The 27,995-nt window shown below is 39.3% G+C and overlaps 1 protein-coding gene across 1 annotated transcript; it reads left to right on the top strand.

Moving 5' to 3' along the window:
* The first annotated feature begins 8,794 nt into the window (after positions 1–8,794).
* On the top strand, positions 8,795–27,172 carry RAD50 (RAD50 double strand break repair protein). The gene is made up of 26 exons (XM_066328975.1): positions 8,795–8,833; positions 9,704–9,883; positions 10,275–10,358; positions 10,607–10,758; positions 11,556–11,741; positions 11,887–12,091; positions 12,498–12,626; positions 12,845–13,010; positions 13,646–13,839; positions 14,377–14,583; positions 15,436–15,618; positions 15,822–15,979; positions 16,697–16,872; positions 16,972–17,209; positions 17,700–17,889; positions 18,174–18,300; positions 18,524–18,717; positions 19,019–19,129; positions 19,668–19,760; positions 19,847–19,960; positions 20,655–20,782; positions 21,543–21,767; positions 24,246–24,331; positions 24,736–24,878; positions 26,222–26,355; positions 26,679–27,172. Exons 2-26 carry the CDS (start codon positions 9,755–9,757, stop codon positions 26,863–26,865), a joined length of 3,939 nt encoding a protein of 1,312 aa, XP_066185072.1. The 5' UTR covers positions 8,795–8,833; positions 9,704–9,754; the 3' UTR covers positions 26,866–27,172.
* Positions 27,173–27,995: the final 823 nt, after the last annotated feature.

The following is a 27,995-nucleotide window of genomic DNA, read 5'->3' as shown; positions in this document are numbered from 1 at the left end:
GGATAATACACCATGTTGGCAGCACACGAAAAATCCATTTCTGCCACTCAGGCTATTTTAGAATGCTCCCAAGGATTCTAAATTGTTTTATAATCCTAGCACTACTATTCCTGAAGAGCACAGAACATAAAACAAGAATTACACATGCTCCAAACTCTGTTAACCTGTGCTAATGCAGGAAGTAAAACACTTCCAGAAGAACAAAATGGAAAGAAAAGAGATTTTGCTGTGTGGATGGACCCACGGCAAGGTAATGAGACAGAATAGTGGAAGAATACACTTCAAAGTATGAGCTGAGCTTATGCAAAGTTGCATAAGTGTAATTAGAGATCTCTTCAGCTTAATTAGCTAATTAAACTCCAGTCTGGTCATTTAAGCACTTCGTAGCATTTCTCTGTGCTTGTCTAGCGAGGTTTAGCTTGGTATGGGTGAGCAGTATTGTCCCCAATGCAGGTACAGCACCTTATAGCTCACACTTTTTGCAGGTTTTAGCATGTTTTGGAAGGAAAAATGACTTCTTAGCATGAACTGTGTTAATAGTAACATCACTCAGCAATGGCTGGTTGAAAGGGGCCTGTTTTAATTAAGATTATAGAGCTTCTGCAAACTTTGTGGTAAAATGCTGCCTCTGCTCCTACTTTTCAGTTTTATGCAGAAAGCTGGAGTGAAACATAAAACACTAGAAAAAAGTGATGTTTCCCAGCCTTGCCTCAATTTTAGCAGCTGTACATCATTTACAGTTACTTGTGAGAGCTGATGTTGAAGTACTTAAATATCTCCTCTGTGTGAGACAGATTTCCCGGCTTCCTGTGTTTCTCTGGATGCATTTTTGATTCCTTGAGAGCTGTGTCAGAAGGGCCTTGTTTAGAGCAGAGCCCTCTCATGTTTTCTCATTCAAAGTTCATGGTTTTGCTCTTGGCTGCTCTTGCTAAATCTCCAGCAGTGACTAACGGCGTGGGCACAAGTCTTGTGGGACAGCGTTCTCCAGGTCTCCTCTTTACTGCTCTCTTTGTTTGGTCTGGAGAAGATTTATTAATTTCAACATTGACTGGATTAGCCACTGTCACACTGCTAATACCACTGTCTGGATTCATCCTAGCTTTTATCAGTCACCAAGACAGGAATCACTTTGATGTGCACCCATTCATTTCTTGTAAGATCTTGTCTATCTGCTACAATCATCACAAACTGGAGGGTTCCTTGGACATAACTATGCTCAATTACTTAATCCTATTGTTTATTTCAGTAGAGATGAGCTACAACTTCCCAAAAGTACACCTGTGCCAAGTATTTTTCACTTTAAAGTTACACAATGTCTAGCTGGACAGGTCTTCAAACTGCTTCGTGTCCCAAAAGCTAGCCAGCTGAAACAACTGCATTTCATTTGGAATTCAGGGAATATGTTCATACACTAGAAAAAGTGTTGTTTGACACTTCAGGTTCTAGGAAAATGTCATATTTTTATTTAGGAAAAGTGACTTATAACCAGGTTCTTCACTTCATAAAAAATACAGCTTTAGGCAGTCCTGAGAAGAAAAACCAAACAAACCAATCCAGCCTAAATTAGGCAACCTTTGCTATGACCACTGCATCAGTTTGGTAATTATCACTATATGTCCATGGCAATAACCCACAGACCTGCTCAGGGTTTTGTTTTGGCTTGTCACTGAGCCAACAACACTAATTCCTGACTCTACTACAAAATTTGAAGATACCATGATTGAAAATATATTTGGAATAATATGAAAATCATTATGATCTGTTCGCACACTAAATACATTAATTAATACGGAATGTGTATCATACACGTATACCACAATGCAATTATGTTGAATTACAAGGAATCACATTGTTCTCAAACTTAATTATGCATATATTTAAAAGACAGCCTTCTCTCCTTTTTATTCCTGCCTTCAGATGATAAATATTTGGCAATTCTGTAAGTGCCTGCAGAAGTGCACATCAATGGATCTGACTCTTAATCTGTATATTTTTTGATTTCACTCATATAGACTTGACTTATACTCTAGTTATTATAGTGCACAACCTCCACAATATAATATTATTATATACAATATTACGAAATTACATTACTATATTTACATATTATTATTTTATATATAATCTTTTAAGTTCTTTTATTCATGATCACTTTGAACATTAGGGTAAAAATATAAAAGGTCTCTATAAATAAAAATAAATACATTAATAATTGCAATTAGTAATAAATATCTGATAATTCATATATGAAACATTCATGTTAACGTTTTGGTGTCTCTTTGCGGTGCTCTGTCTTCCATCAGAACCAGCTCTAGTGTTGGGTAAGAGTTGTGTCCAAATATTTGGGGTGCCAACATCTGTCATCAGGACTCCCAGCAGTACTCATTCACCTTCTGGAAGTATTTCCTGTAGTGCCCCAGGACTGTCTCGTTGGATACATGTTTCATCTGACAGGATGTGGTGTTCCTGGGTTGCTACAATAATGATAATAGCAAAAAAGAGAAAAAGGTTATAGTCAAAATAATGGAGGGAAAAAGAAGAACATATTGCTGAGAAGGTGTTGGTGGTTGTTCAAGGGGCTGTTTAATCAGAATGAAAGACAGATCTACATGAATGAACAGAGAGAAGATATTTGAGTATTGGGAATACTTCCTGGCTGACTTTGCTTACTGAGACATGGCTTTTGGCCTTTACTTACTAGTGTCCTGGCTAATGACCAGTCCCAGGATTTGTCTACAGGTGATGCATCTTTTAGGGAGCTCTAACATCTGTCCAGACTCTATGAATTCAGGCAGTTGCTGTAAAACCACTGCTGAGCAGCAGGCATAATGCTCAACACTGCGAAACTAAGGGTGTGCAGAGATGGCATCAAAATTTTGCTGTTGACTGTAGTCAGCCAGGATGCTGAGATGATTGATTACATGTTTTGAACACAATTGAGTGGTACATTCACAAAATTTCGTATTTTTACCTAGGTTGTTCCTAATCCAGCCAGGAGAGTTGGAACTAGATGAGCTTTAAGGTCTCTTCCAACCCAAACCATTCCACGATTCTATGACTATGAATAATTCATGAGAAACTTACTGTATGTGTTTTCTTTAAAGTTGATATTATGTGATCCACGTTTTTCTCCATCAGAAAAATACGTGTTCTTGCTGGATCATTCTTAAAGGAAACTTTCAGTGCTTCTATGGTTTTTTGAAGTTGACAGGGAACAGAACTGCACTAAAAGAAAAAATCAAATAACAGCAAAATTATATTCTGCCAAATGACTTAGCTTTTATCTTTCACTAAGTTCAATAACTATTTGCATGCATAGCAGAATCAAAATTCTGTATAGATACAGAAAGAAGTACTTTCCTATATTTTCTGGGGTTTGATAAAAAAAATCTACAGCAGGAGAGAGAAGAAACATATTTTTTTAAATTTTTTATAAAGGAAAATAGAGAAAAGAATTGTAAAAGGAGACTAAAATCCAGTGGGGTTGCAGCTTTATCAAAATCACACTGAGTAGCCAAAGGATTTTAGGTCTGCCAACTCCCTCTCCCAGCTGTATCTCCCACACAGGACAGGAGCACTGTACCCCTCTGTCTATATCTTAGCCTTCTTTAAAGCTGCGAGCTCTAAACACTTTTTCCTCTAAAACAACAGGCTGGCTGTTCTTAATTATTTTTCATGAACCTTTTTTCAGTTCACAGAACTTGAGAAATCTGCAGACCACAAACTGATCTGCAGTTTGTGGTCTGCACAAATCTGCAGAAGACTGATCAACGAGGTTGTGGGCAATAACTTCTTTTGCCAACAAATTGCTTCCTTCAGACACAAACTTTGTGGTGCTTTAAAACACTCAACTTGTTTGTTTGCCAAGAGGTAAGAACAACTTAGTGCTTCAAGTACTAATCCTATTCACCCACTTTTGGTTCTAAATGACAGCAGGTGATGTTCAGGGTCTGCACCTCAGGCAGTAATGTTGAGAACAGCCTCAGAAGTAATGTGTCTTCAAGAACTCCTGAGATTGCCTTCAGCAGGAGTGTAAGAAAGTCTCAGAGACCACAGTCACAGAATTGGTTATTTATTTCCATAGCTTCACTGAATTCGACAGAACTACTCATGAAAAATTAGCATATGTATTCCCTTATAGTGGGATTCAGTCTTTTTTTGTAGTCTGACTCTCTTTCCCTCAAGATAAGCAACAAAGCATCATCATTTTTCAAATAATTATCAACAGCAGAATAAAGAAGTTTGAAAGTCTTACCTGAAATTTTCCTTTGGGTACTGGAAAAAAGATCTAAAATTTTTAAAAAGAATATACTGTTAGAAGGTATTTCTCCTCAGTGACTGCCACATTGTTAAACATCTCGAACTACATATCATCTTCATCAGGTTTTCTATTTCTGAACTTCCTTTGGGGAAACAATTACAGCACCAGCTTCTGAGGAAAGCTTGATATGCAGTGCCTCAAGCATCTCAACTTTAACAAACAAAACACAGGACATACAAACTAGAGCTGAAACTAACCTAGACTTCATTTCATGTTTCCATCAAAAGAACTGTAGGAAATGAAGAAAAAGAGAGAACGACCCACCTCTTTGTTTGCTAGAGCCGCTAGAACTCGGAGGTTTCCTTGAAATTCATCTCCTGCACCTCCCATTGAGCCAGGTAAGCAGCAGCTCACCAAGAAGATATAGAGGAACAGCATTTTGGGTTCAAAGAGAGCTGTGTTTGATTTATGCACCATACGCTGCCTATATATACCTTGAATATTAGATGAAAGGGAAAGTTTTCTCATATAGGAAAAGGCACAAGACCATAGTGTGAGTTACCATCGGCACTGTGGGATGCCTCACTGGGGACCGTTTGGGGGTTTCCTTCCTTCTGACATCAAGTAAGGGGAAAACACCTTTGTAGATAAGAGATGTCATTTTCTTTACATGATATTAAAACCCATCACAGGAAATAGGAGCATTCCTTCTGTAACACAGATCTTTATGTGTTTCTATTCTTAATTTCTCTTAATCACATAATCAGAGAGATGGAGATCTGAAAAGCCATGTAGTTTTTACATCCCACTCTATGCCATCCTTTGTTCAGTGGGATTTTCTAAGATGAACTGCAGTTCATCTGAGTAAAAAATACCAGCAACTTCTTAGACATACACAGACCCTAATGCTACTTAACCAGTTTGGATTCTTTACCCTTCCTCCCTCACTGTTTGGGAAATTCAGCATAGACCACATGGCTGGAAAAGGAATGGGTTTAATTGACAGCCCAGCAGTGAGAGCATGGCAGGTACTAATGGCTGGAATTAGCTGTCCTGGCATCAGGTGAAAACCTTGTTCCTTAACGTAAGTGGAAAAACTATCTACTGAAAAAAACCCGTAGTGTTTAAAAATGGCTGAAGCCTACTTTCAGATGACTGGCAAGGGCTTATGAGAGGGCAACACTCACCCATCAAAAGGTTACAATTTTACAGCAAAATTGGAAAAATCGTTCAATGATGTGAGAAGAGTCATCTGGTTTTCCATAGCTACTTGCTTGAGAAGCCCAGAAAAAGGAAAGACCTTGTGCACATCAAACTATCAGTTTCTCAACACAGAATTTCATAAGCATATTATTTTAAGTTTTGTTGAAAATACTGCTTAACTAAGTTTTTAAATACTGTTTTAAAATTCTTGTCCTAAAATCCCAGAAGAAAAACACAACTATGAGTTTAAAAAGTTATCTTGAAGGGATCTTTTGATCCTACCTGGAAAAGCTTCTGATGAAGCTTTTAACAGTAAATTTATGAAACATTCTGTTGTCACGCCACAGCCAAAGAATTACAAGAGGTCCCCTGACGAAAATGTTGGGCTCTCAGAAGAGCATGTAGAAATAATACAAGATATACTTCCATTCCTCTGCAGAAATCAGCATTTGGCTGTTCTTACAGTAGTTTAGACTGGAAAGATAAAAGTATGTAACCTCTTTTGTTCTACTATCTAAGTTCCAAACAGATTGTCAGATATCTAGAATAGATGATATGATAATAAACACTGCAGGAAAGAGGTTGTCCCTTCTGCTCCTCAGCCTTTCATGTTCACACTCTTATTCACAGATTTCTAGACTCTGAAAAGCTGATAACTGTGTTGGTCAAAGGAGAACAATCACAAGCAAAGAAATAATTCCCACTAGGCCATCCCACAGCAGCATAAATACAAACATTATTTAGAGAATAGATTTCATATTGGTGGGAAAATAGAATGTGTGAAGCAGAAAACTCTACCAGAAACAGCACCAGAAATTGTCTCCTAATCAACTTTCACAGAATATTCCAGAGGTGAGACTGGCTACAGAATCAGGGTGTGATCCATGAATCATCTAAAAGCAATGTGGAAAAGAGCTGCCATAGAGAAAGCATTGTACTGCTGAATAATTGAGTCATACCGAGCAGCTACAGGGCACGAGACACACAGATGGAGTATAATCTGGTGTCTCCTCTCCAGAGGAATTGTATTGACTTCTCAAAGATGGGTGTGAACTTTGGCAACAGCCAATATGGACACTAATTTCTTCTTGTCTCAAAATCTGCAGTGGCCATAGCTTATGTTTTGTGAACCTTTTTTGTGCTCGTAAAAGATAAGATTATCCCCAGAGTACAACTGTAGTGAAAGCCTGAACTGTTGACCCCAAAACCACCTGCTGGCTACCAGCTTCTGATAAGGTCCAGACTTACTTCACCCATCATCTCTATTACTCATTTTAATTAGAGATGATCCTGAGATTGAGCACAAATGGCTGTTTTCCAAAGTTTGCCTCTGTTACCTAACCATGAACTTGATCTGACACAAGAACCGTTTGTGCTGTTTTGCTTCATGGACAAAATACAGTAAGCGCTAAAATATGCCGGCAAGTTATTAATCAGTTTTGGAATTGGCTGAAAGTGTAGATTCCCAGTGCTGTTGGCTCATACAGGGAATCTGAGATGGCTCCCAGCTGGCCAGGGGCTGCTGGGTCAAGGTAAGAGTGTGCATGGCACGTGCAGCCTGACCCTATATTTAGTTCTGGAGGGATTCCTGGTCCTCAGCAGTAGGATAACAAAACTCCAGAGAAGCAGGAGGAAGGGGCAGCCTGCTGGCTTGGACTTTTTTCTAACTGGATGATGAATAGGGGATAGGGAGCAAAGAGGAAGATGTGGAAGAAGACTGGTACAAGTGGGAGCTCCGTTGGTCCTAGAGAGGAGTGAACTTCACCAGCCAAAGGTGTGATCTCCTTTCCTACACCTGATCATCTGGAACTTTCCTGCAGTCCCTAAAACTGCCTGTCTTGGTTTCATTTCAGCTGTGGTGGAGTTAATTTCTTCTCAGTATTTGGTACAGTGTTGTGTTTTGGATTCAGAACAAGAATAATGTTGGTAGTATATACTGATGTTCTGGTTATTTCTATGTCGTATCCTAAGTCAAGGATGATTTTTTTGTTGGTTTTTTTTTTGTTTGTTTGTTTTCTTTTTGTTTGTTTTTTGTTTGTTTTGGGGTTTGTTTTCTTAGGGGTTTTTTGTGGGTTTGTTTGTTTGTTTGTTTTGTTTTAGTTTGGTTTGGTTTGGTTTTTTGGGGTTGTGTCTCCTGGTCTGCCAGTGAGGAGGTACAGAAAAGAAACAGTGAAGGAGCAGGACCAGGACAGGTGACCCAAACTGGCCAAAGGGATATTCCACACCTTTGAACATAATGCCCAGTAGATAAACTGGGGGAGTTACCTGGAAAGGGTCTGGCATTGGTCAGCAGGGGGTAAGCAATTTTATTGGGCACCAGTTATTTAGGGGTTCCCCCCCTATTTTCATTATTATTGTTTACCATTATTATTGTATTTTACTTCGTTTTCTATTATTAAACTGCTCTTATCTCAACCTACAGGTTCTAGAGTTGATTCTTCTCCCCATTCCACGGAGGTTGGGGCGGGGGAGCCAGTGGCTGTGTGGTACCTCATCGCCACAAGATAAGACAGATATTAAAGCTATTATAGTGTCCAAGGGAGGACAATGAGGATGGGAAGGGTCTGGAGAAGAAGCCGTATGAGGAGCGGCTGAGGGCACTCGGTCTGTTGACCCTGGAGGAGACTGAAGGGAGCTCTTGCAGCAGGGTACGGCGGCAGACGCCCATCTCTTCTCTGGATGACCAATGACAGGACCTGAGGAAAGGGCCTGAAGTTGTGTCAGGGGAGGTTTAGGCTGCGTATCGGGAAAAGGCTTTTCACTCAGAGGGTGGCTGGGCACTGAACAGGCTCCGCAGCGAAGTGGTCACAGCACCAAGCCTGACAGCGCTGAAGACAAGGCTCTCGGGCCGATGGTGTGACTGTTAGGAATGGGCCAGGAGATGGACTCGATGACCCTCGTGGGTCCCTTCCAACCCAGCTTATTCTGTGATTTCCAGCTGGGTTTGAACGACGATACCGCCTCAAAACGCCACCGCTCCTTTCTGAGCCCTCAAAGGGACAGCTCGGGCCCAAGGCGCCCAGCCGGCCGCGGGGGGGCGGTGCGCGCTCGGCGGGCGGGGCCGCCATGGCCGGGGCGGGGCCTGCTGAGGCGGGGGGCGGGGCCAGCTGGGGCGGGGCGGGGCCAGCTGGGGCGGGGCGGGGCCTGCTGGGGCGGGGCGGGGCCTGCTGGGGCGGGGCCGCCATGGCCGGGGCGGGGCCGCCATGGCCGGGGCGGGACCTGCTGGGGCGGGGCCTGCTGAGCCGGGGGGCGGGGCCTGCTGGGGCGGGGCGGGGTCTGCTGAGGGGGGCGGGGCCTGCTGAGGAGGGGCGGGGCCTACCGAGGCGCGGGGGCTGCCGGGGCGCGGGGCGGCAGCGGCGGCGAGCGGAGGTGAGGGCGGGGATGAGGGAAACGGGGGCGGCCGGGCCGGGGGCGCGGTGCCGCGGCGGGCCCAGCTCGGCTCGGCTGCGCTCGGGCGGCGGGTAGGGGAAGGGCCTCCTCGGGGCATCTCTCTGGAAAACGTCCGCCCCCGGCTCCGCGCGGAGCTCCGGGCGGGAAAGCCCCGCTGCCGCCTCTGCCTCAGTAGGAAATGCCCTTTCCTGGGCCGAGCCGCTCCGGGCACCCCCGGAGGAGCCGCGGGAGGGCCGGGCCACGGGCCCCGTGGACACCCCCGGAGTGCATACAGCACACAGGCGTGTTTGCAGTGGGTCGGTGGAGGCAGAGTTGTTTCCCGCAGACCCCCCAGTGCCCGGGGCAGCTCGTACCCGCGCACAGCCCCGTGATCTGTGACGGCCCCGTGGCGTGGGAGGGCTCCAGGCTTCCTCATCACAGCAGGAACTAAGACAAGGAGGTGCTGGAAATGCCTGTGAGGAAAAGACATTGGCAAAGCTTGCACAGTGTTGGGTGTTGCAGTTCAGCAATGGGTTATCAAAGGGGAAAACATGTTAAAGCTTCTCTTGCGTTTGGAGCATTCTGAAGGCACATACATAGTGGTTGTGAAGTGGAATAAAGGGTTATTTGGGGACATTGTGTTTGGTTTCATGATACATAATGTGGCACTTAGCTGGGAGTTGATTCTCAGTTTGATACAAGTAAGGTTTTGTCTTCATATGTTTTGTACCTTGAGCAGTAACTGAAGAACCTTAGCTGTGTTTTAAAATATATTCATCATATGTTGTGCTTGCATAGGTGTTTAGTCAGCCTTCAGTAATCCACTGTGATTTCTGCCTAGTGAATTTTTCACAAAGCTCTGTGTTACAGGATTTACAGTGTTTACACCTCTGACTTTGGAACAGAAGTTATTCTGCAAAAATGTCGAGGATTGAAAAAATGAGTATCCTCGGAGTGAGGAGTTTTGGGATAGAAGATAAAGACAAACAAATTATCACTTTCTTTAATCCATTAACTATTTTGGTGGGACCAAATGGTGCAGGAAAAACGGTAAGGCTCACTTTATGTTTGGATTTGAGCTATAAATAGGTCTGGAAGGCCTTAATATCTGAATAATAATTTCTACAGAAAGGTATTAATCATATTGTAAAAGTCATGGTGTTTGCTATAAATATTGTTATTAGAAATCTGCTTTCATGTATGGAATTTGCAGAGCACTGGTTGATATTTTTTAATAGGAAATTGGTCCAGATCCTGATTGAAAGTGCTTTTGTAAAGTATCATATTTTCATGGTATGCAAAAATTAAAATGTTATTTCTCTCCCTTTACATATCTGACTCACTTATAAGTGTTTGGGCTGTTACTGTGGATTTGCCTGTAGTCGATCTTGGCTACTCTAAATTTGTCTTTATAACTATGTACTTACTTCTGTTTTCTTAGACTATCATTGAATGTCTGAAATATATATCCACTGGTGATTTTCCTCCCGGCACCAAAGGAAAAGCATTTGTTCATGATCCAAAGGTAAGTCATAGTGACTAGATATAATGTGTGTGTTTACTCCTAAGTAAAATACTCCACTGCACTGAGGTTATGAACGAAACAGGGATGCTCCAGTCATAGCCAGCCTTGAGCTGAAATGAGGAAAAGCAGAGAGCTGGGGGTGATTAGAACATACCCCACAGCTGAAGAGGCACATATTCCTTTGGACCTTTAGAAGAGCTTCCCTCATTCCGGTTTGTTTGGTTGGTTTTTTTTTGCTCCTACCAAAGGTTGCCAATGAGACAGATGCTAGAGCTCAGATTCGGTTGCAGTTTCGAGATGTCAATGGGGAGCTCGTGGCTGTCCAGCGCTCCATGATCTGTACACAGAAAGACAAGGGTCCAGAATTTAAAACGCTGGAGTCTGTCATTACAAGAGGAAAGTAAGTTATCAAGAGTTTCTTCTTACTTTGGCATGATGATAGGTTTGGATTTGGTATATTTTTATGCATCAGATAAGCAAAAATTATATAATGTATTCCTTGACATAGCTACTAGTGCTTTTAGATTATAAAGATGTGTAGTTTCACTACTTTATCTGTTAGGTGATTAAAACAATCTCACATCTGATAGCCATGGTGTTAAGAAATTACTCATATCTGTTGACTTGCATTTATTTGAAAACTTTATTAGTAATAAGGGTGGTGAGGCCCTGGCACAGGTTGCCCAAAGAAGCTGTGGCTGTCCCATGTCTGGAAGTGTTCAAGGCCAGGGTGGATGGGGCTTGGAGCAACCTAGTTCTGTGAGTAGTGTCCCTGCTCATGGCAGAGGGAATAACATGGGCAGTACAGACGTTTCCAACCCAAATCATTCCGTGATTCCGTGACTGTAGGATACAGTTTGAAACTATCATTGTGTGGAGTATGTAGGCTTTACTTCCTTTTAGTACCGTTTTCAGTTTCGGGTAGTTTTTGGCTCCGTGTTTATCTCCCATCCCCGCTAAGCATATTCCTTTAACTCAAGAGCTCTCCTGCCCCCTCTGGTGGTTCCTCAGAGTTCTAATCCGACTTCAGAAATTGGCAGTGTTGGATGACTTTCTTGAGCATGGTAATTTTGTGCTTAAAAATTGCTGTTAAATTTTTGAATGGGTGTGTTAAAATGAGGTTATACTATTAAAATGCAGTTCACTTTTTGAAGAACTTGCGAGTAACTTCTTTGGGGATTTTCTTTATCTCCACAGGGATGGTAAGAAGGTCAGCCTGAGTTCCAAGTGTGCTGAAATAGATCGGGAGATGATCAGTGCCCTTGGTGTTTCCAAATCTGTGCTTAACAATGTCATTTTCTGTCACCAAGAAGAATCCAACTGGCCGTTAAGCGAAGGGAAGGTCCTGAAACAAAAATTTGATGAGATCTTTTCAGCAACAAGGTTTTTCCCTTTACTTTAATTAAGTAAAAACTAAGTAAAAAATGTCTTCTCATAACATAAATGTGGGTAAAAATGTCTAAGACACTGTTTCACACATGAGTATTGCTGTATTGCCAAAGCAGCTGAAACTTTACTTTTTTTAAAGGTATATCAAAGCACTCGAAGCTCTGCGTCAGGTACGAATGGACCAAAGCTCGAAAGTCAAAGGGTGTCAGGCAGAACTGAAATACCTAAAACAGAATAAAGAGAAAGCACAGGAAATCCAGGATCATCTCAGGAACAGAGAAGCTCAACTGACTGCTTCTAAGGAGAATGTAATATCAATTGAGAACCAGCTTGAGCCTCTAAAGGTAATTTCCACAAGGATTATGTTAATAATTTAATAGAAAACAATAAAAGAAGTGAAAGGTGGATGAATTTCTTTGTTAAAATCTTGCACTTTTGTATCTAATCCTTTGCCCTGCAGGAGAATCAAGCACACTTCGACTCACCTGACAGATGCTGCTCTAATCTGTAAAGAGTCATTGAAGGGTTAAGAACAGAATTCTTAGCAGCATTGGGCTTTTGTCAGTTTATAATCCACTCTCAAATTTAGCTGGTGTCTGAAACCATTTTAAGTTATAACTAAAAAAACCAGAGTAAACCATTCCCTATTTTAAAAACACATTTAATGAAACTGGAAGTTTTACACTTAAACTAATAGATTATGGGGTTCATGGACTGATTAGATGTTTCACTTACCACATTCTTTTGCAGAGCTCTCTGGCAGAAATTGAACAGAATCTCACAAAAGTAATGAGGTTGGACAATGATGTGAAGGCCCTTGAGAGCAGGAAGCGGCAGATGGAAAAAGATAATCAAGATCTGCAACAGAAGATGGAAAAGGTTGCCTCTCTGACAAAAAACTCAGATTATTTTACTTTATTAGTCTGAGAAAAACAGTTTTCCAGTTTTGCTTGTTGCAGATTTTCCCCTGTATGTTTTATTATAGAAATTCCGTATGTGAGGTGTTTTAACTCTTATTCTTTTAATTCTATTGTGGTAAAAACTATACATTTTTAAAGCATCAGTAATTGACTTATAAATTTGTATGTGGTGTACAGTTTTTTCAAGGAAGCGATGAACAACTGAGAGACAGATACCAGAACCACCAGAGAATAATGAAGGAGAAGGAGAAGAGATTGTTGGACTGTAAGCGAGATTTAGATAGAACCACTAAAGAGTGCCAGAGATTTAACAGTGAGAAGTCAGAGCTGCTTATTGAACAAGGTATTTCAGACTTCTTTTATAGTCTTGTATGATTTTAATGCAACTGAAATGTGGAATGCAACTATTGATAATTGAAGTGATTTGAACTGGATAAAACTCTTAAAATGTGTGTTAGTTCAGGTTCAGTGGGGTGTGAGAGTCTTGCTGGTGGACAGGTGTTGGTGTTTTTCTCCTAGAGTTTCTAACGTGCATTTTTTCTGAGCTACAATTATAACATGTAATACATTTTGTCATATAGCAGAGAAAAGGCATGAAAGCTGAATGCCTGTAGCGATCTCCATGTCTCATGTGGGGACTGGGAACAAGTCAGAGGGCTTGAAAGTAAATACTCCTTTAACTGTGTATCCTTTTTTTGATGGGTTATGGGAATTTCAGCAAAGCTGTAGTAGCTGAGCCACAGAATATATGCTTATGTAAAATTTGTTCAGGATTTGTTTATGTTGCTTTTGAATTACTGATTTCTTTAATTAACAAAAATTTAGTTACCTGAAATAGCAATCTCTGCCTACAGCTTGTTTTTATTCCATAGCTTTTTGTATGATTGAAAAATACTTCAAGGTTTCAAAGGCTTCCAACTGGCTTGCGTGTCTTCTGCCTCAGTTTTTGAACATTTGTCACTTTTTCTTTTTGTGGAGGTCGTCTTCAGCTGCAAGCAGATCGTCACCAAGAGCACATAATGACCAGGGATTCTTTAATTCAGTCTCTGGCAGCACAACTGGAATTAGAGGGGTTTGAGCGAGCACCTTTCACTGAAAGGCACATTGCCAGCTTTCGCAGCTTGGTGAAGGACAGACAGGAGAGAGATACAGAAGCTGCAAATCGGATGGTGGTAAGGATTTGGTTGTTTAAGTAGTGTCATTTCTATGGGCCATTGGTGTTTTATTGCTCCATATGGGTCTTTATGGTGCTGGGAGAAAGTGTTGGTGGGGGACAACTGAAGCTGGCTTTTCTCTGGAATTCTTGCTTATGTGTCATCTGCATCTTTCCATCGAAGTTAGTTTTGGAATTAGGTGTGGTCATCAAGGCTATTGAACAGGTAGCTTATCAGAGAGGTTCTTCTAGCTGTCCTCATGCAGGTAGATCAATAACAAGCTCAAAAACCTGAGGAAGAATTACAGTGGGCAGCTGGTTTAAAAATAAGCAACTTTTTGTTGAAGTCATGTTCAAAATGGAGTTGCTGTCACTGGTATGATGCATTTGCATTTTCCTATTAAAAACATTTCAGCAGGTAATTTTGGACAAGGTGTAGTTTTCTGAGTATTTCAATGTTTTTCTGTGGTGAATATTGGCACACTAGTGTTAAAAGTATTTTAAAATACTTTCCTGTGAAAAAATAATTAATATATTGTTGCTGATCTTCTTTCAGAGAGAATTTGCACAGAAGGAAGCAATGAAACAAAAACAGATAGACGAAATAAGAGACAAGAAAACTGGGTTAGAAAGAACCATTGACCTGAAATCAGACATTCAAAATAAGAAACAAGCAGAGCTGAAGAATGTAAAATGTGAATTGCAACAGTTGGAGGGGTTTTCAGACAGAATTAGTGAGTTGAATAAAGAGATTGGCAAGACGGTAAGTTACCGTGTAATTGAAGAAATTATAGAGGCTTGAAGTAAAAACTTGTGGCTTTATCATTAAAAAATACACCAAAACCCATAACCCCTCCTTAATGTTTACTCTTTCAGTTGTGTTTCTGCTCTTTTAATACCCTCTGTGCTTTGTCTGTTCAGATAGTGCACCCTTTGGGGCAGGGTCTGTTCACTACCTTGTTTTTGTACAGTCCACACATAGAACGTGCTGCTTCTGCTTGGTGAGTTGTAAGCAGGGTAATAGCAGAGCTGGCAGTTAGGAGATTGGTTACTCCCAAATTACTGGGTCAGAAGCTTTGAACTGAAAGAAAGTTCCATACCTACATCTTTGGACATAACTTGTCTGTGAGATGGAATAGTTCGTTATACGTGTTTTAACTGATGAAGTAAAGTTACAAGCAATTTACGTTCCAGCTGAACAGCTGGTTATGCCTTTCTAGCCAAATATTTTGTTTGTTAGCAGTGTATGAATTCTGCTTGACAGTGTTTTTCCTAGCCTCTTCACTAGGGTAATTCCAAATTTAATATACAGTAGATACTAAAATACAGAAAATCAAACTAAGTATGAGTGAGCTTCTGGTAAAAGCATGAGCAAGCTGAGGCAATACTGCGTTCCAGGACTGCATTCAGTATGTGCATGGTGGTTTCCTTGCCCCACACCAGTGTCATAGCCTTTGTCCTTTTGCGTGTATTCTTTACAAATCTTGTGTTATTCCTGTAACAGCTACTTATGCTGCTGCCAGGCAACTGAAGAAGTTTCTTCTGTTTCCTTTGGCCAGAGCTTTACTGATTTTTGTAGTTATTTGTGTCTTCTGGGCTTTTATTTTTTGTATAGGAACATGAGCTGGAGAAGGCTGAGAGGAACAGCAGTGTAGAAGTACTGGAACAGGAAGTACAGACTCTGCAAAATGAGAAAATAAACCTGGACAAAGCTCTTAGGAGGTTGGATCAAGAGATGGAGCAGTTGAATCTACATACCACTACAATTACCCAAATGGAGATGCTGAAGAAAGACAAAGTAATGCTTTTATCAGTATCTCATAAGAGAGGGACATGAAATTGATACAGTCCCTCCAAATTTGTACGTTTTTCAGGTGTTTATCTACAGTCAGATGTGGAGCTTCTGTCTGACTTCATAGAAGCTGTTAGCTTAATAAATGTATTGATGATTATAAACCTGAAGACAGGAAAAAAGTAATTTAAAATGCTTCATTTCCCCAGGCGGAGAAAGAAGATCAGATCAGAAAAGTAAAGTCAAGACATTCTGAGGAACTAACATCACTGCTGGGATACTTTCCCAATAAAAAACAACTTGAAGACTGGCTTCATGGTAAAAATAAAGAGATTAATCACACAAGGGATACTCTTGCTAATCTTAAGTAGGTATTCATTTAATTAATTATTTCTCCACATGTCTTTATGTAATTACGAATTTAAATATTGGAAAGTTTAATATATTCAGAATACTTTTTATGTTAATACTTTTACAAAATACTTTTTACTTTCATCAATGTATCATTCATGTAGGTATTTAATTTGTATAGGTATCTGCAGAATCAGAGGAAACTTCCTGCGGAGTTCATGTGGTACAGAGGTGATACAGTTTGTGCTAGTTAATAAAATCACACTATTTGTAGTGTGTCAAAAGCGGCACTAAAAGCAGATAGCAAAACAGTGATTTGGAATATCATTAATTGTTTGCTAGCTGAATGAATGTGCCTAGGGTGGAAATTGCTGGTCTTATGATTCTCTTGTAAGTCACAGAGTGGTTAATGACTATATCATGTGTGATATCACAAATTCATGTGTGATTATCTGTTCCTGATTTCATTTGATTATATAAAGCAATTAGTTAGAGTAGGAAGCTTCTTATCAGTAATCATCTCGAAAACAAAAGGGATTTAAAATTAAACACTTATGCTGTACTTGGATGCATAAAAAGTTCTTGCTGTAGATTCCTGAAAAATCAGTGATGAAGAACTGGTGAATAGTTCTGTAATTTCAGTTTCAGATTACCCTTCCGTGGTTTTTTGTTTTGCTTCAAGTCTAAATCTTTGCATTTGGATAACAGAAGTGTTTCTGCATTAATATTTCAGCAAGCAGCTGGCATCAGTAGAATACAGTAAAACTTATGCCAGTAATGCGCTACAAGAAAAGGAAGCCCAGTTGTCTGATCATGAAGCAAAACTTTTTGATGTTTGTGGAAGTCAAGATTTTGACAGTGACCTGAACAAACTTCAGGATGAGATTGAAAAAAGTTCCAAGCAGCACGGTAAATTCATGTATAGCTTTGCTTTTTTCTTTGAAATACTAATTTAGCTGATTATGCACTGTTTATTCAACATAAGTCTTCTGTTTGTTTTTCACCCAGCTATGCTTGCTGGAGCCACTGCAGTTTATTCAAAGTTCATTGCACAACTGACAGAAGAGAACCAGTCTTGTTGTCCAGTTTGCCAAAGAATGTTTCAGACAGAGGCTGAACTGCAAGATGTCATTAGTGGTCTGCAGCATAAACTGCGCCTTGTTCCAGACAAACTGAAGTCAACAGAGTCTGAGCTTAAAAAAAAGGAGAAAAGACGCGATGAAATGATGAGTCTTAAACCACTGCGGTAAAGGACTTAGGAAACCATATTGTTACAGGGTGTTTTCTTTCAAATGCGTGGGTTTTGATTATAAAAAACTATGCAGATATCAAGGAGGCTTTATTCTAGGGCTGGTTAAATAATTTCAGTGTCATTGTTGGAATAAATACTTTGAGAGAATTTGAGAATGTACGAGGGTAGAGCTTTCCTTCACAAGAGGGCACTCTTGTTTAGTGCTTTGTACCTTCTCCTGAGCACTTGCTGTAATGAGATTAAAAACCAGAAGAGATTTTGTTTACTTGTTTGTGTAATCTCACCTAAAATGAGGGATGTATTACATTAGTTGGGTATGTACCATAAGCTTAGTTAAATGTGGGCAAGGTTAAGGGGATACTATTTTAATTAAATTTAGTCTTCCACAACTAAATCCTATCACACATTTTGGCATCTTGAATGTCTTTAATTTACGTTGCTGTTTCTGACCAAGGAAAATTTAGAGATTTGTATTTTATTTAAGGCGAATAGTAGTTGAACTCCAAGATAAGGAAATTCCAGAACTGAGGAACAAGATCCAGAATGCAAACAGAGATTTAACAGGCCTGAAGAGTAAGGTGGAAGAACAGGAATCACTCCTCCAGACAACTTTGTCTGAGGAAGAAGGTGCCAAAGCATGTTTACAGGATATAACTCTGATGGAAAGGTATCAGGTATGCTTTGGTAACTTTTTTTAATACATAAAATTACATTCACTTGCATTTAAATATGTAGTTATTCAGTAATATGACAAAACTTTGAGGTCCTTATTTTACAATACTTCCAAAGACAGTATAACATAGGTGATCTTATACTAATAAAACTTCTATTTACAAAAGGGTTTTTTTGAGCGTCACAGAATCCCTTGAGTTCTGATTCAGTTTTGTGCTATATGAACTGAAATAAGAAGTGTTAAACACTAATACAGTAGTAATGGTACTTTTCCTCTTACTTCCAGACTGATATTAGGGATGTTGAACGAAAAATTGCTCAGCAGGAGGCTAAGCTGCTAGGTGTCGATTTAAGTAAAACTATGCTTCAAGTAAGCCAAGAAAAACAAGAGAAAAAACACTTGTGGGATACAGGTAGGTCCTGTAAACCTGTTATTTAATTTTTATGCTAAAAGTAATGTTCCAAAATTGTTGCCATTAAAATTTTAGTTTATTTATTTTATCTTCTCAAATAACTGTATTCTCCTAGTTCGTTGTTACTGGTTTTTGGAGTCATACCAGCCTAATTTAGAGATTAATTTTCCTAAGGATTACAATAATGGCTTTAATAACAGATTGACTCTGTTTTCATCTGCAGTTACTAGTAAAATTGAGCTAAAGCAAAAACTGAAGCAGGACCAGCAAAGCCAGATTCAGCAGCTGAAGAGTGCAGTTAATGAGCTGAAAGCAGAGAAGCTGCAGATCGTCAGCAGCATGCAGCGCCGGCGGCAGCTGGAGGAGCAGACTGTGGAGTTAACTACTGAGGTTCAGTCCTTATGCAGAGAGATCAAGGTCAGAAATACTCTTAATTGTCTAACCCTTAGCTTTGCTGGCCTTGAAATAAAAAATAATAATCTTGTTGTATTGTCTCTAGTCCTAGACAATGGGATGGATTTTTAAATGTCTGTACTGTCCTGCTATTGTGTATCTTTGGGGATTTCCAGAATTTTTTAATACATGTTTTCACATTTCCTTTTTTTAATACACACAGAAAAGAAATAAGTAACCACATTATTTTTTTTGACTGCTTAAAAAACTACCATTTTTTTCCAGAATGTGAAAATAAAAACTACTTTTTTCAACTACTTTTTAGGAAGCAAAAGAACAGGCACTTCCTTTGGATGCAAAGTTAGAAAAATTGCAGCAGGAGAAGGAAGAACTAGTGAATAAAAGGACTGCAAGTACTAAAGAAACACAAGAAAAGGTTTGTATGCTTTTGGCATAGCTGTGACATAGGATTAGATACTGTTTTTCAGGCATGGATGGAAGCTGTGGTACTGAGTTTGCTTTTCGGAAACATCAATGACTCCAGGAGGTGCTTTAGATTGATAGACCTTATAGGGAAGAAAAGGAACATGTCAGTCAGGACATGAACTCAATTGTAATTAACCTTTGTCAGTCTTCAAAAAAGACTTCTTGGGGCATCTGGCAATATTTAGCAGCTGATGGCATTCTGAAGCCCTTCCTAATAGACCCTAAAAGAGGAATAGCAAGGATGACCATCACTTGTCCTTGCCAAGAGACACACTGGTTCTTCCCAGGTTAAATGGCCCTCATTCATGTTGGGAAACATTTTCATGCTTATAAGAAGTACTGAGATTTTAGAAGCTGGAGACTTTATTAGAAAGCTAAAGGGAGTTCCAATAAGGAACTGTACTTTGGGAGTAGGGTTATCCGGTATCTTTGAGCATATCTGTTCTTGAACATGGGACCGTATTTCATTTGAAATCTTTTCTCTGCAGATGAATGCCATAAATGAGAAAGTTAAAGAAATAAACAAGTACGTGAAAGAAATTGAAAACTATGTTCAGCAAGGAAAAGAAGACTATAAAAAGGTAATCTAAAAACTAGTCAGTGAAAAGTTAGCATCAAAAGTACTTTTGTTCTTAAATCATATACCATTTTCTTAATATTTCTTTAGCAAAAGGAGTCTGAACTTGATGACATTAATTCTCGTTTGGCTGCCTGTGAGAAACAGAAGGAAAAGATAAATAAAGAGATGGAAACGACCCGACAAGATGTTGACACTCAAAAGGTGGATACATTGTTTAAAGTATACTTGGCATAGTTGAAATAATTCCTGGTTTTGGTTTGTCTGCCTATGTCTGTAGTGGTGTGAAATTCAGCTTCCTCTTTACTTATTTGATCAGTTGTTAGGGTAGCTGCTATGCATGCATTAGGCTGAAAACTGTCTTGAGATTTGTATGTACAAATTTAAAAACTATTTATCTCTAACTATCATCTTATGGTATTTCTGAGAGTTAGGTCTGGTGGGATAGTAGTCAGCATTTTCAGGAGTGTCTTTATGTGGAGGATACCTGCCCTTATAAGTAAAGTACAAACTGCAGGTACCAAAAGTTGCTTGGTACTCCACATTTATCATGTACTTTAAATTCTTGTTTCAAATACTGTATACATTCCTTGTGGAAGATATATTTTTCCCCATTCTACCCCTTCAGTTACTATCTAGTGTTGTAGACCTGTGATAGAGGACTTGGTTAAATCTTGTCCTGGTTTAAACATGGATTAATATTCACAAAAAGACTCACTCTTGTGTTCGCTTGGGACAGCAAACACTGCGAAGTGTTATTCCAGTTTGAAAGATGAAATAATAATGCTGATTTCCTTTTTACTCTATTTCTAGGACAAGGTAAGTTTTCACTGTGATAATTTTTGTTGGTGAGTTATATACAGTTATATATACAGTTTCTTGCTTTCTTTGGAGCTAGATACAGGAAAGGTGGCTGGAGGATAACCTGACTTTGAGGAAGCGGAATGAAGAACTAAAAGAAGTTGAAGACAATATAAAACAACTTATGAAGGAGATGGGAGAAATGAAAGTCCTCCAGATGAAAAAGTAAGCACCTTCAAACCAGAATGGTGTGCTTTGCACAAGAATTCATTGAACGTCTGAATGTTGTAGTCACTGTATTTTGGTGTATCCTGGTCCTATTTTTGCCCCATTCATGCAGACCACTTCCTTCTTCACACCTGTGTTTGTTTCATTTCCCTATGACAACTGTGTAAATGGCTCAGTGAAATTATACATTGCTTCTGGCTAGAGACAGAGATATCTGCTCATACCTGTTCCAGTCCAATCCTTTTCATGATGTTTACATACTTAAATAATTCATGCTTCTGGATGAGAGTATTTAGTTTTTATTTTCAGTCTGCTCAGTTCCCTGCAGTAAATTTTATGTTTGCTTCAGTAGTTTAGTAATAATTGTTTAGATAATAAACACTTTGGAGAAGTAATTATCCCTTCACTGATTTTTGCATGTGAAATATTTATTTAGTATGCTAGAGCTTACCCAATAATTCAGCTCATTTTGCTCAGTATCCATCTATAAATTTTTTTGTTGTTGTTTCTATGTATAGCACTTTAGCATTTGAACTTGACAACTTGCTTCTCCCACTAAGAATTGTGAATAGAATATGCTCTTAAAAAACTTACAACTATTTTTATTTCAGTGGCATTAGTACTATAATTTTAACTGTTACAGACTTCATAGATATGGTACAATGAGCTGTAGTCTAACATAAACTCAAAATTAGAACACTGAATAAAAAACTGAAACACTAAATACAAAATACTTGTGTATCAATTATGGTCTCAGTGAGCAGAAACGCTTGGAGGAGAAAATAGAATCTCTGAAAAGGAACCACCACATTGCACTTGGCCGCCAGCGTGGGTTTGAGGAGGAGATTGTTCGCTTTAGAAAGGAGCTCAGGGAGCCACAATTCAAAGATGCAGAAGAAAAATACAGGGACATGATGATTATCATGAGAACAACAGAGCTGGTGAACAAAGATCTGGACCTTTATTACAAGGCTCTTGATAAGTAAGTGTTGTCAAATGAGGGGGATTCTTAAATGTCTTCATCTTTGTTAGTATTGATAACCTCGGTGCAAAAGCAGCTTTCAATTTCAGGCTTCCAAGGTAACTTAGAGTAAATTGATCAGATTCCTTAAGATGAATAATTTCTCTTTATAAATTCTGGCACTTAAATATTAAGAAAACATAGCAAGGTATAACTTCCTAATTAAATTAATGAAACTACACTGGAAATTGCACAGGCTTGGTGTGATGTAGGAAATCTGTAAGCTAATGTCTATAATGTACATATATTAAATGCATTGGTGGCAATAATTGGTATTTAATACAGTCATAGATAAGTCTGATGTTTGTATTCCAAATTCTCTGAAAGACTTATTTGGAGTTTTGGTTGTACATATTAGGACTTACATTTGCAGTACAGCAATAAGTGAGAGATAAAGAAAGGTGAAATTGGTGTTTAAATCCTTCATTTTTAACCTGAGCCCTTCTGCTTTCATTTCTGTAGCAATGTATTTTAGCATATTCTGGTCATATCTTAACATGAATAAGATATGCCAGGTAGGTTTCTTGTTTCCCATGGCATTTTCTCAGGTAAATAATTGTATTTTAAAGTGCATTACAGTCTAGAGGGGTTTTTTGCTCTTTTCCAGTGTGGGTGGTTTTGTGCTTGTATTAAAGAAAATAAGATCATAAGAAACTTGTCTGGCATTTGATGGAAAGTGTAGCAAGTTTATTCTTGTTTCTGTTTCCTTTGGAAGCTTGTTTGCTAGTCTTGGACTGACTGGGCAAAAAGAGCATCTCAAAATTGGTAACCATATACAAAATAAAACATGTGACTCCCTAAAAACCCTGTTTGTTTGGTTATAATGATGGAATAGCAGTGAACAATGTGATGGACAGTGGGAGAGGATTTTGGAATCAGTGGATACATTTCAGGAAATAGAAAACTGGTGCCCAGTGGCTGAAAGATAAATGTTAGGAATGGAAAAAGAGAAAGAGAAACATTTTGGCCACTGTAGGAATTCTCAATACACTTCTGTCTTTACTAAATTATGGGATTCTGGCCTTCTGTTTAAAGGGGTTTACTAGTGCTGGAAATAGGGGCAGAGAAGAATAATTATGTGGTTGAGGATACAGCATAATGGTCAAGAAGAGAAACAGAGTAAATGAGAACTTTCCAAGTTGAAAGCACATACTAAAGGAACCATTTTTCTAAGCCAGTTTGATAATAACATTAAATAAACATAACATTAGAATGTAAGCTAATCCAAAATTTATTATGTGAAGATCTGAGCTGTTCAGAGTGTGATAAGTCTTCCCTTTCGGTTGTAATGGAAATGCATTCCAAGAATTTCCTTTTTAGAATTTTTTTCTCTGGTATCAAATCATCTATTGTTTCTATTTAAGGCTAAACAGGAAAACAGTCTGGTAATTTCAAGAAAAATAGATAAGCATCACTTAGCGGTAATCATCTGAAAAATCAGTGAGACAAAATGCTAACTCTAATGGCCAAAGCTGTATCTGTGGCTGGGAAAACCAACACTTTGGGTATTCCATGCTATCAGATGATTTTTATTGACTCTATTTAGAGATTCATGGTAAATATTGATGAGGAATGCATTCTTGGGCTTAAGTAAATAGTTGAAAACACTTCATTTTTACTTAACAAAACCTATTAGAGTTGATACCTCAGGATCCCCCAGAACAGGTGGAGGAGGAAAGGTAGAAAAGGCATGTGTAGAAGTCTTTTTTATTTCCACCACATTTTTTAAAAGAAGACATTGCCGTAGAGTGAGTGAGCTTTTTTTCATTACAGAGTAGCTTTTCTGTAAAAAAAAGAAGTGTCCTGTCCTTTTCTGAGTGTTTTGTAAGATTTCATTTGTTAAAGAACTAAAGTCATGCTAATATGTTTACCACAGAAATTAAATTAAAAATTATTAATGATATCTTGTGTTACTCTTGCTGGTGAAGAGAAAAGTAATTTTTGTCCTAATGCCTGTTTAGATAATTACAAATTATATTCTCAGTAGGAATTCTCTGCTCTGAGGAGACTTCAGATTCTCCTTTCCTGCTGTTGTTTGCCCTGTTGGCAGACAGTGCCACAGAGTAACCCTCCTGTTCTGGAAAGCTTAACATCAGATTCATCTTCTTGGCGTCAGGCTGAAAATAAACCTCACACATAAATCATAAATATCTTAAAAAGTGAGGTAAAGTCATTCTCCATTGAGTGACTGCAAATATATTTGTTGTCATAACTTGCCTACTTCTTAAAAGTGAGCTGTTTGTGAGCATAGAATTATTTATGCAATGGCATGTTGTTACTCTTTAGTTACTTCTCTCTAAAATAAACTAGGATTTTTGATATTTTCAGTTAAAGTATTAAGGGAATGGAAAGGGATCTGTCACCTGCCTTAAGGCGCTAGCAGTCCATAGCAATCCATGGTTGCATCTCTAACAGTTTACATATTTTGCTGGTTTTTAGAGCAATAATGACATTTCATGGCATGAAAATGGAAGAAATTAACAAAATAATTCGGGACCTGTGGCGAAGCATTTACAGAGGACAAGGTATGTAATAGAGTTTTACCCAGATGTATCCATTTGATATTGAGCACTGCATATGGAAGCATATTTGTTCACAGGATGGGAAATAGCTGGTTCCATTCTAAAGTCCCTATCTGTTCTTCACCAGTATAATCCTTTTATTGCACATTATATAGTAACTTGCAGGATAAATACAGCTATTTTTCACTTTTCTATATTTTCCAAAGGTTAGATTTCTTTGACACAGGACAGTGCACGAGTTCGTTCCTTCCGTTTTGGAAAAGTAAATTTCCAAGATGGATCTGTCAGTGGGAGTTCTGAATGGAATTTTTATTGTTACTACATATTATACTTCTCATCTCCCATTAATCCTATGATATTTTTCAAGATTTTTGATAATGTGCGAATTGTCTCCTTTCCATTTTCAGATATTGAATACATAGAAATTCGCTCTGATGCAGATGAGAATGTCTCAGCCACTGATAAAAGAAGAAATTACAATTACAGGGTAGTAATGGTGAAGGGAGATACAGCACTGGATATGAGAGGAAGATGCAGTGCTGGGCAAAAGGTAGTGGCTCTTTATCTTCAGTACACAATAACAGGGGTTCTAAAAACTGACTTAGGTGAATGCAGAGGAGTCAAGTGACCAAAGAATGGGCAGCTCCAACTCTTATTTATTATTGTGTACAACTTCCCTGTGCTCTGTCTGGGTGTTAACAAAATAGGATTCAACGTCTGAACCCTGCTTTGGGCTGCCAAAATCCATTGTTTCAAATGGGCACTAGGCTGATGCCCTGCAGGAGTGAAGGGTTTGACTTCCCTCTGTCCTCAAGTTAAGTCCTCCCATTTTGTCTATTCCTAGTTACCACTGAGGTTACCTCAGCTTCAGGTCTGTTGATTTTCTTGGTTGTTGTTTTTTTTTGTTTGTTTTTTTTTTTTGTTTTTTTTTTTCTTTATGAGCCTGCAACTGCATCTACTTCTAAGTTGATAGGACCTCTCTTCCTCCTGCTTTCACCTGCTGCTGACTATAACCTTTCAGTTCATGTCACCCACATCACACCTAGCCATACTTCCAGGCATTGAATTTCCTCCTGTGTGTTAGCTCACAGCTCTGTGGTCTGCCCATTCAGCTTCAGGAACACACACTGGCCAAGTGGCCTTATGACACGCCAGCTGTGACAATACCTGTGGTCAGAGCTTCATCACAGTTAACCACACCCACACATGTTGAAGATTGTTTCCACCTGTGTGTTCTATTAAATGTGTCCTCTCCTAGAGTAATTTAGGATGTTGCGTTAGAGTCCTATGTAAGTGAGAGTGAAACTTCAACAGGTTTCTTAGCTGAAATTCTGAGAATTCTTCTTTGATCATGAAATGTGATGCCAGCAATCATGATAATTGGAAAATATTTTTGGCAGCACAGTTTCCATTGACTGTTCTGTAGTTTTTAGTAGTTCAGAAGACCTTGTAAATATGATTAGGCATGTTGATGCAAAACTAATATAAATCCTACTGTCTTCCATTTTAGTAAGAAGTCAGGAGTTCAGTATCTCAAACTTAGTAATACACAGACAAATTTCTACCTGCTGCAGTGGGGTGGGCTCAAGCAGAGTGTAGGGGTAATGTGAATGGCAGTGTCGCAGTGTCTTTACCTCAGATTAGAATCCTTACTTCCAGTGTCATCTGGATTTTGAGTACTTCTTTGTAGAGTCAATCTTTGAATTCAAACTAGAAATTTCAATGTAGTTTTTCAGTAATTAGTGAGTTGCTGTCATTTTGCAAACTGTCAGCAGATTGTTCTGTAAACTTCAGTCACGGTTTGTAATGGTATTAAAAACAGGTTGTTACGTGTAGGTCCTCTTTAAACACTTTGAAGCTTGAGATATTTGTATTTTTTCCCCTTTCCCTCAGGTGCTTGCTTCTCTCATCATTCGCCTTGCTCTGGCAGAAACATTCTGTCTCAACTGTGGCATTCTGGCCCTGGACGAGCCTACAACCAACCTGGACCGAGAAAACATCGAGTCCCTGGCACACGCCCTGGTAGAGTAAGTGAGCTCTCCTTGTGGTGCTTAACAGTGGGTATTTTTCAATACCCATTTGGCAGTAGTTAATTATATTTTAAGCTGGCACATCTTTATTGTAAGTAGTTTTAGATTCCCTCTCTATCTAGAAAAGGAAAAGGTATTTCTTACATAATTTGAGGGGGCTTTTGATGTGAGTAAAAAGAGTGGGTAATCAGCATTAGATTACTTGATGGTTCGTGTCATTCATTATCAATAATGAAATGGTTTTGTGCCATGTATTTGCAAGCTTTCTAATCCTGGCATGGGATTTAGGTGAATACACACTCAATAATATCTCTTTGTAGGATAATAAAGAGCCGCTTACACCAACGCAACTTTCAGCTTCTGGTGATTACTCACGATGAAGATTTTGTTGAGCTTCTGGGCCGTTCTGAGTATGTGGAAACATTCTACAGGATCAAGAAGAACATTGACCAGTGCTCTGAGATCATGAAGTGCAGTGTCAGCTCCCTGGGCTCCTATGTTCATTAGAATGCCAAGTAATTACATATTATAGACAGCTTAACCTGATACGTTATACACTGCCTGACTTGATAGAGCTCAGTGTAGGTGTCTGAAAGTGTAGTTCCTTTGTATCATATTCTACTGAAGATTTGTAACAATTTTAGCCAGAGTCTAAAACTGAGAGACTTCTAAACCTCTTACCTTTCTGTATACTGCTGTGCCTGGGCTTAGGAATCACTGTCATTTGAAAGAAATTCAATGAATACCTTGTAGTTGAATTTTGATGCATTTTATGCTTTAAAAGTGAAAATAAAGTTGTGATCTTCTTTGTGCATGTCCTGTGGGACAAGTTGCAGAATGTCTGGAATAACTGCAGCTCTGCCTGTGGAATATGGCTTGCTTTCCATCTCTGGCAATGTCAGCACTGGTGGCTGTCACTTTGGTTGAAGGTGTGTTCATTGCTACCCGCCTAATCTACCCCAAATTGACAAGCTTCAAAGAGAACTTTTACAACTTTCTCTACAAGTTAACCTAACTCTGGCTGTTCAAAGACAGAATTTTCCCCAGGTCAGTTTTGCTTCAGAATAAAGCAAAGGCCCGTCTCTGACCAGATGAATGAGTGAATTCTCTGCTCAGCGATTTATGTCATGTTCTGATTCTTCATGATAGTGTCTGCACATGGGAAAGTGGAACATAAGTGTCACAGAGATTCAGTGTGGATGCTGAGCTTCACCTGCCCTGCTCTGTATTCTTCCTGAAGCCCTTTTCCTTGGTGTGATAACAGCTAGGGGCCGTGCAGCTCCCTGTCAATGGGAGTTGACAGTGGAAAGCCATGGGCGTGGCCTGCTGCAAAATGCAAAAGGCCTGATCATCACGAGTCCTGAGGTTGCACAAATCATGCCTTACTGCTTCTGAAGCCATGCGAGGCCCGAGGGAAGGAATTTCGGGCTCCCTGTTTCTTTGTAGGCAAGTCAGGGGGTACCTCGAATTCTTGGTAGGAGTCCACAAGCGGGAACTGGACCTGTAATTCCTTAAATCCTTGCAATCAGCAGTGGGTCCCTCTAAAGCACAAGTTCAGAGGAAGAATCTTTAAACCACCATGAAAGAAAGTTAATTTCTGTGACATCAGGACATTTCTCTTTGGCAAATGCTTGTAT

This window comes from Sylvia atricapilla, chromosome 14 (assembly GCF_009819655.1).
Source record: "Sylvia atricapilla isolate bSylAtr1 chromosome 14, bSylAtr1.pri, whole genome shotgun sequence".
Classification (NCBI taxonomy): domain Eukaryota; kingdom Metazoa; phylum Chordata; class Aves; order Passeriformes; family Sylviidae; genus Sylvia; species Sylvia atricapilla.
This window is presented reverse-complemented; position numbering and strand designations above follow the sequence as displayed.